Source organism: Poecilia reticulata, linkage group LG3 (assembly GCF_000633615.1).
Source record: "Poecilia reticulata strain Guanapo linkage group LG3, Guppy_female_1.0+MT, whole genome shotgun sequence".
Taxonomy (NCBI): domain Eukaryota; kingdom Metazoa; phylum Chordata; class Actinopteri; order Cyprinodontiformes; family Poeciliidae; genus Poecilia; species Poecilia reticulata.
The window spans coordinates 26,727,903-26,737,492 of NC_024333.1; the positions used below are offsets into that span (position 1 = coordinate 26,727,903).

Sequence of the window (9,590 nt, forward strand, 5' to 3'; positions counted from 1 at the left end):
TTTTAACTTTGCCTAGTTCAAATTCACTACGTTTTTGTATTTTAGGCAGTGAAAAGTTTGTTTCCTCATTTAAAAAAGGAACTGAATTGTTTGGTTATTTGCATCACTAATTAATTCCAATATGATAAATGATTAAATGAAAAAGTTGCAGAATGTACCAATCCTTTACGCGATTAAACATAAGAATAATCAATTACTAATTGTTGCAGATCTAGTCAGAATCCAAAAATAATTATAGAATCATTTCTAAATATTGTTTCATTTTATGAAAATTATATTTTCAAATGGCAGTTTGCTTTTTCAGTAGCCAAAAAAAAAAAACGGATTAGGAATGCTTTGAGAAACACAACACTTTGACTTTCCCTCCAACTTTCCCAGATCTTAATCCAATCAAGCATCTGTGGAATATGCCGGACAAACAGGTCCAAAGAGAAGCCACCCAACAACTTACAGGAATTAAAGGATTTGCTTGCTAACATCTTGGTGCCAGATACCACAGCTTACCATCAGGGGTCTAGTGGAGTCCATGTCTCGACAGGTCAGGGTTGTTTTTATAGGATAAGGGGGGAGCAAAGTGCTATTAGGCAAGCGGTGAAAAAGTTATGCCCAATCACTGAATGTGCCATTAAAAATCAGATGATCAAGAGAATTATCCTAGTTTGTTCCACAGCAACTAGAGAAGTACTCAAGGGAAAGGTTGTCGAGTAGCAATTAGCAAAACTGCAATTGGACAGTTTCAGTAAATATAGTTGGATTACTGCTTACAGTGGAAATCTTGTAACTTCACCTATACATTCAGCTGAACCATCTCTGAACCACTTGTGGACCTCAACTGGGTCTCTACCATATTCAGGATATGCTATTTACAGGAGAATGTGAGAAAAGGTATTCTGGTTTCCACTCGTGATTCCAAAATGGCTGAAGACTCTATGCGTAATTGTTCAGTACATCTAGTAAGATGTACATTAAATCAAATCAAGGAATCCTAACAGTTTTTTACATGATGTCAGTTTCTTATTTGTGCACAAATATGTATACAAACATGTTTGTATATTCAAAGTGCCAGAGTTGTGTACGGTACAGAATAACTGATATCAATTACGAAAAACAATTAATTAAAAACTAAGTAATAAAAACATGCAATCTAAGTCTTTAGAAGACTGCTGTCCATCTACATATRCCAGACAGACAAAAAATTATAATGACTAAAACAAACTGATAGAAAAAATTATCAGATCACTCCCAACAAATAACTGAGAAATGTAGGCTATTGGGTAAAACTCAAAGTTCGTTTGATTAAGTGTGTTGAGTGGTCCTACTCTTCATGAAGGCTTTCTCCATCGATGTATCTCAGACTTCGGAGGAACGCCAGTGAGCTCAGGGTGTGTGAATGTCTGATCCGGACATAACCAGTCACCCTCTGGATCAAACCTGTGAAACTCTCCAGCTCTGCCACCATGTTATCTGAAAAAAACAAAACAAAAAAAAACACACACACACACACACACACACACACACACACACACACACACACACACACACACACACACACAGACGTTTTAGGACATTTTCCACTTATTTACAGACTGGATGTGCATTTCAGACTTCAGGCAATGCACAGTAAAGCAACACTTGCTTCTAATTCTGTTCTGGTATTTCAGGTGAATATAGTAGCAGCTTATTCAGTAATTAGCAGAACAATTCAAGGAACTAAACCTATTCTTCCCTCAAAATTAAAAAAATTAATAAATAGAGCTTTTTTGCGATGCATAAATTGATTCAAAAAGGATTCCCAGTTTGTAAACTTCTCAGCCAACTTTCCTCTACTGAACATTAGAAAATCTCATTGGTGTATATTGTTTAAACTCAACGATAACTTTTGCATCAACCCTTAAAGTAAAAATAAATGAAGTGTGGTGCTGCAGTACTTACGGCCTCTGCGGATGGTGATTTGCAGGTCACCCTTAATAACGGTGCAGCCTTTGAGAGACTGAGCAGCATCCACAGAGTCGATGACCTTCCCGTCACAAACTTTATCGCACAGGCCATCGCAGGCGGTGCACGACATGCTGAGGGCACACAGGCAGGTAAAAAGGGAAAGGTGGTAAATGTACACCATCACTATACACTTCTCAGTCTCCAAAGCTCTCATTATTTYTGCTCATTAAAGATKTTTTTTTGTTCCGACTTCACTGAAGGTCACAAACACTGGAAACTTAGGAAACTAACGGGAAGAAAAACCCTTTTCAGGGGAAATTATAGCCCGTAGTGTGTCTTTCAAAAATATTTAGTTACAGTTAGATTATGAAGAATGGGTAAAAATAAATTAGCTACTAGATTCATAAAGTTGGTAAAGAGGAAACCTTGTAGCTGAAATCGCAACAAAATATATTTTTTGTTACAAAGTATTACGTAACAGAGTGACTAAAACTGTAAGAAAGATTTTACTCTTTTCATTTATTTACGATACAATTGTGTTCTGTACTGCATATACTTAAAATCCACAAAAAAAAATAGAAGTTTGTGGCTACAACGTGACAAATTGTGAAAGACTATACTTTGGGTTTAACTTGAGTTTACCTGTCAGGTGTGGATCGCGTGTACCCAGACGGACAGTCAGGCATACATTCTCCCCCGTGGATGACGAAGATGTCGAAGTCTGGAAGGTGCACTTTAGAGCAAAAATCAGCACTGATGCAACGCCAKCCCTCAAACCTGTATGTGCCTGGAGGGCAGTCAGCCACACATCTGCCGTTGTGGTAGTAATGCACACATGCGGCGCATGCAGTGTCGTCGCCCGGAAGCGAGCAGCTGCCCAGACACTGAGGATGGCAGCACTCGCCGTCAGCTGTGCACACTCGCCTTCCACACTTTTCAGGACACTCTGAAGTAAAAAAAAGTACAGAAAGAGGGAGGAATTTTTAATTATTAAGAAAAACCTTCTCTGCATGAACATGTCCCTTTGAAAAAAAAATTAAAATCAAAGGGACATTATAATTGATGGCAGGTGAACTAATTAAGGCACACAAAATGAAGCATTGGCAGATGTAAATACTCACCATGTTTAAATAAAGCATGAAGGACTTACAGGAAAACAAAATCTAAAACTGCCCTTTAAATATTAACACATAAATGAGGGGTCTACTCAATTCTAATACCAGTCAGTTGAGAGGTTCAACATAAAAGCTGAAACATAAACTGTCCTGCTCAAACTCCTCCCAGGTCAGCTATGATTGTCTGCCATAGAGACAAGCTAACAGCTAATTAAAGTGAATTACAGCATGAAGTTTTTCCTGTTTGTTAGCCTGTCAGTTCTGTGAGCTATAAAGCAAGGAAGAAGCGTATCATAGAGTGGAAAAAACTGGAAGAACTAATAAGCCGTCGTTTTTTATTGTCATTTTTTTTAGGTCAGCCACAAGCTGTGTTTAAACACAAACTAAACAAAGGGAAGTTTGTAGGAACTGATGCTTAAAGGATGCTGTTGCATGATAGAACGGTGGTTACAACTTCCTGCCTCCATCAAGTCTTTCAAACAAAATAAAGTCTACAAACGAGAGATATGACGCACGCTGCTGCCTCCTGCTAACGTGTGTCGTTTTACTCACTATGACTTATTTAAAACAAATGAAGGAGTTGGGTTAGTTAAACATGATGTCGGTTATATCCAAACATAAAATGCAATATGGAAAATCAAGGATTTTGTTGGTTAATGAATGAAGATCAATTGGGCCAGTTTTATTTGCAACAAGCTACAGTCATAAAAAAAAAAAAACTTTCCTAAGCAGAAAAAGAGTTTACACCACTGTGCCCCAACAATTACTTATAATTCTCTAGATTATCATTTTAGTGTAAAACTGTAGTTTAGAGCAAAAGTTCACTTTAAAGGTGACCTATTATGCTTCCTTGAACATGTGAGGATAAGTGTATTGGTCATACAAAACAAGTTCATTACATTTTGAGCACAAACTCATTCTGAGATAATGAGATTTCAGTCTGCTCTKTTMTGCCTAACATGAGYTCCTTTCAAAGGAGCTGTTTTAGGGCCTCATGTCACTTTCAATCCAAATAAGCTTTTACTGGCCACCCCCCCCAACTCAAAGTTTACCATCACACGTGAAAATGGCAGCAAACAGATGTGCAATTATACAACCATGCATCTTTGAAAAGCAGAAGGATAGCGCCCTGCACAACCAACAAGAATGCAGCAAGTGGTTTCTGAATGGTAACAACAACAAAGTCTTTTTCCAGCAGCCATTGTACAGAGCACACATCTGTACAACTAACTGACCAAACAATGCTGGAACTTTGCTTGGGTTGCTAGGTGACATAGCTGGTGTTGCCTGTCGACTGTTACTCGACAATCGGGAGATTTATGAAACGGCTCATTTTCTAGACACCAAAAACATCTCAATTTATTCATTAGTGGAGTTTTTTTTTTTAAGTGCTTAGGCCGTTTTTAGAAGCAGTTGAGAACCAAATGGAAGTATTAAAATACTTCTATTTGGTATAGATTTTGCTATGACTTATATTTAGAAATACTGTCTTTCTTTGTGAGGGGATGACCCTCAGCCCCTCCTCCTGACTGACTCTGAAACCAATCAGAACCTCCAGACTGCATGGTCTCACCAACCATTCAGGGGCTGTTTGTGCTCAGCAGGAGGAAGCCAGTGCTGCATTTTCTGGCACAGAGTGTTCTTTCCCTGAAACAACCCCCYTGCCCCCYACTTTCCAACCCCGGACTCCATCTCATCCTCTGACCTCTTCTGATGAGGCAATGGCTGGCAGAAAGGTGTCATTTATTACAAAGCAAAGCCTCGGCCCCACAGAGAGAGTTATGCTGAATCCCTGAGTGAAGTTTGGTGCAGGCCTGAGCAGCCAGTCTGTTGTCCTCCTAAATACAACCCTGACTGATGGTGAAGGTCAGAGAGACGTGGATGGGTCACGGAGTACGCAGCAGTGTACAAACAGCCTTCCACCAGACGCCTTAAAAATAATGAGTTCCAGCTTTTATCCTCCTTGCTACACTGCCATGCACTTTCGACAAGTACTGCAGTCTTTAAATTTTCTGGGCATGACGCTGTAACAGCTGTATGGGAGGGTTTGAACACCCAGATCAGTCCAATGGGACGTGGGTTGGACTTTCTGAGGTAGCCCCAAAATAAAAGGCCAAGGATGTGTGAAATGGAGAAGATGGAGCTTGGATCTTAAGGGGGCTCTGATCTGAAAACTTTGTATTTCATCACAAAATTTTACTGCATTTACTGTGATGAAAAAAATAAAGATTCATCGCAATCTTTTGGGATATAAGTCTATCAATGCACACATGAGACTATTATTTTAAATGCTCTCTTTCTGTACCATTTTAGCACAAGTAGTTTTATGATCCAAATTTTATTGCAGACTCAGATTTTCAAATTCTCCAATATATTTTTAATAACATAACATTGAATTCAAACTTATCAAAAAAAAACAAAAAAACAAATGTAGTTGGATTCCAATTCTGCAGTATGGTAAATAAATATTTCAAAGATTTTAAGGCATCTGGGTTAGTTCAAGTCTGTTGAAAATCTACATCCCTTAGATTTGTCCAATCAGGCTAAAGTATGCACCAGATTATTTGAAGCGTTTATTTGCAAAAAATGTTTTAAAAAAAATAGCTTTAGTGGGTTTTTTTAACCACAGATTGAGTATATAAATCTGATTTGAGCGAATGCAGTACAGTGGACAATTTTTACATTTTGGAACAAGAAGTTATAATCTCTGGTAACTCAGTTATTTTTGAATATTAAATGATACTTTTTTTTTTTACATTTTATCCAGACTGAGAACATGATAAAAAAATAATTCAATACTTTTCTTGACTTCTTTAGGTGGTGTAGGAAACCAACGTTACAATTCATGACAATGTTTTCTTTTCAGTGGATGTGATTTGTCTGACTTTTATTTCTGTTTCAAATTGATACTCATGGTTGYTGTGAATCATTTCTTTCCCTCTTCTGTTCACCTGTTGTGCAACTTCCACTTTACCTCAACAAAAATAAAAATATAAATACATAAAACTAGTACTAAAAATCGGGTTTTAAAATAGATGCCCACAGCATGAACTGTGGAAAGTTACCAGACACAGCAGATTGTCCCYGTGTTTATGAAGCTTGGTCTACTGGACTCCATTCTGGTGAGGTAAGCACTTCCACTAACCTTCGAAAAAATCCCCAGCTTAATAAAATAAAATACTCAGAATTAGGTGTGAAAGTGCTATATTTTAATGAATAAAAGTAGAAGATGCATCACATAGGCCAAAACATATGTTCAACTTAGGTTGTTTAATTTGCAAAGGAACAGACTGTGCTTCACATTCTGTTGAAAACGTTTGTTAGTTTGAGGGTATGACTACTATCAGTGCTAATCCACAAGGAATGTGTGTAATGTGGCAGTTTAATAATAACCTTCTAATCCTATTATTTGGTCTTTGTTTCTATGACCTTTGCTAACCGGGACCCTAAAAAATTTAGACGTATAAAGCACACGTGTCACATAAATGCACAATATTCAAATCATATTCACTACATTTTTAACCTCAAGAACCTTTTATTGTTCAACATTTCTGGATCAAAAACTAAAATGACAATGATCACCTACTGATGGTTAAATAATGTTATAGTTTCAATATAATTTAATTGATACCTCATGGTGCAGGATTTGTTTAACTAATGTTCACTTAAAAGGAAACAGTAATAGTGCAAATTAATAAGAGCAGTAATAGGCCAGTATTTGGGAAAAATAAGCCTTTATTCAGATGTAAAGCTTGCAAAGTTATAACACTGACTGAGCACGTTATTTTATTGATGCAATAAACCTGGGTTACCCTGCAATCTAGATCAAATTAACCTAGGGCCTAAGTAAACTGCTCCATATGTAAACATCTTCAGCAAGAGTAAGTTGAGTCATACCTGCGCTTAGAAACTGATGACAAAGCAATGTTTTAGGCGATCAGTTCTTAAAGCATAATAGTGGCTTATTGAGCCTAGTTAACCCTTGTCTTGAGGTTAACACACAGGGCAAGCTACCATCATAAATATACCATATTTGCATGTAGTTATAGCAGTGTGCTAAAGTTTCAGACACTAATGCTCTGCTATAGTAATGGTTATTTAAAAGTTGCATCAATAAAAAGTCTCTCCTATCCATTCGTTTAACATCAAACTCTCAGGGTGTGATCCCAGTTGTGAGCTAAGAGATAAATGCATTGCATTAAAACAACAACAAGACGAACTGGCTGGAAAAATACAACCAGTCAACAGCCAAGTGGCAGGAAAATGTCTGGGCTTTTGCATCAAAACAGATCTTTTCCAGTCGACACTTGGCTCAAAAAATGTGAAACACATAAAAGAAAATAAAAAAGATCTTCACAGTGGTAGTTTACAGTAAATATCCTGCTGGTTTATTCATCAAAACTGACGTTTGACCTGCCTGTAAAAGTTCAGAATGTAAAACCTGCCCGTTTCCTAATCCACGTTTTTCAGCACTTGTCCCTGGGTGTGATAAAGCATGCCCCACGCAGGAACAACATTCCTATTATGACAATCCAGGCTTTGGTAGTGTAGAATACACAAAAACAGACGAGAGCAGATGTCTAGACAGATGAGAGCACAGTTGATTCAAAAACATTGATGGGGTGTTTTATTTTCCTTCATTCAAGCCAAACTAACCTCCAGTCCAGTGGTTTGAATAACAGAAAGTTACACACAGTTACACTTCTCATTTGTAAGAAATTTTCTGGTCAAGTCAACAATGCTTATGTTTTGGTTATTTTCCCAGGTAAAAAAGAAAACACAATACCGTAATAATTGTAATTTAAGTTTAACTCTAAAATCATTGGCAAATTGGAGATTAGGAATGGGACATTTTCCTGATTTGTGTTTTTCTGAAAACTAAACTACTGTTAAGTAGAATTTTAAATGTGTATATTTACGAAAAAAAGAAGCTGATTAAAGAGGTTCCCTTCATGATTTTATGAAGAAAAAAATTGCTCTGAGGCCTCCAAAGAGGAAGTACAGAATATCTTCTAGGCTAAATTAGACMACAATTTCTGACAATTTGGCTCAGTATTATTTTTGACTAGATCAAATGCCATAACACAAGATGTGAGTGGGCCTTTAAAGCTTTCTTAGTTTATGTCTTTGTGTCAGTAATAATTTGCACTAAGTTTCAGAGTCTTTATACTACATTGACTGTTGTCTATAGTGCAAAATGTACATRACTTTAAACCTTGGTTAGGGATATTCATCCTTTTTATGTGAGGATAAGTAAAAATAAAAGTGTTGCTACTTTCTTTAGACTAAGGAAAACTTGTTCCTCAGATTATTAACAAATGTACATTATTGTATATAAAACCTAAAATGTTTAGGCTTTGGTCCTATAATGATCGAAAAAAAATCTTTTTTGGTTTACTGAGGACTTACTTGTGCATTACTTCTTACTTAGTCTTTCATTCACAACTTTGCCTACAATCAGGATACCTCTGGTTATAGACAGCTGTAAGTAAAGCTATAACTAGAAAAGTTTGAATTTTAAAGCAATAAAGATATCCAATTACTAACAAAAACAAATAGACTAGAGCATAGCACCATAACAAGCTAAAAATAACTGAGGTTTCCAGAATCTACAACACCTTTTACTCAACTTTTTATACTTCAATGTCATCCCAGTGTCCCCCAGTTCTCAAGCTGTATTGGGAAATAAAGTGCTCCAGTACAGAAAAGAAACTTGATAATATACTGAAAACTCAACTGTGTTCATAGCCTTACACAAAGCATGATCTGTTTTGGCCAGACTGTGAGTCTGTGTGGACTGTCGCTCACAGACTCAGTCATTCAAGAAAAAGTCTACCAGAAGTGTGTTTGTTTGTGTGAGTGGTGTCTGCAGGCCAATTCAAATGAGCACATGRGTCTGGATTCATTAGCAACATAACACGACTGACCTCAACTGTCCTGTTTACGACGCATACCTATAGGAAAACAGACATCGCAACAAACTGGCCATTTCATCAGGGGAAAAGCAAGACACAAACCGCCATCCAGCCAAGTCTGACAAAGCAGACTCCACACAAAGTGCTTTCAGCAATACAGACAACAGAAAATAAGCAGGCATCAATCAGGAAAGTGTTTGTGTTTGGATCTCCAACATCCGTGAACAATCCAAATTGCTATATTTCTTAACATAAACAGACATTGTGCCAAAATTACAAAGTGCTTCCCAGAATCATTTTTGGTAATGTGATCTCATTGGGAAACTTTGGCAATGTTTCCAAGGCAGTTTGCTAATCACTTAATCAAGTTTTTCTTTATAGTTTCTGAAAACTTGCAAAGCATTTGGATKGTTGCAAGTGAAAAACAAATCTGCCGTATAGTGTTGTTATTATTCATATAAATGACTTCTCAAGTGTCTTATTAGTTTAAYCACAAGGAGTTATTTATTTGAAGCCAGAGGCATAAAATGCAGCTATAAAAAAACTGAGCTACTTCTAGATCTTATTCTCACAAATGTTACTGACTGATGCGTCTGTAGCTCACTTTGGGTTTTTTTTTTTT

At 37.0% G+C, this 9,590-nt stretch overlaps 1 protein-coding gene across 1 annotated transcript in view; it reads right to left on the bottom strand.

Moving 5' to 3' along the window:
- LOC103462605 (insulin-like growth factor 1 receptor) overlaps window positions 1-9,590 on the bottom strand; it is a 49,971-nt gene that overhangs the window by 18,156 nt on the left and 22,225 nt on the right. The window contains exons 3-5 of the mRNA XM_008405498.1: window positions 2,581-2,884; window positions 1,933-2,069; window positions 1,320-1,464 (exon numbers count right to left, since the gene is read on the bottom strand). Coding sequence (XP_008403720.1) covers window positions 1,320-1,464; window positions 1,933-2,069; window positions 2,581-2,884 — 586 coding nt within the window. The remainder of the gene's footprint in view (window positions 1-1,319; window positions 1,465-1,932; window positions 2,070-2,580; window positions 2,885-9,590) is intronic.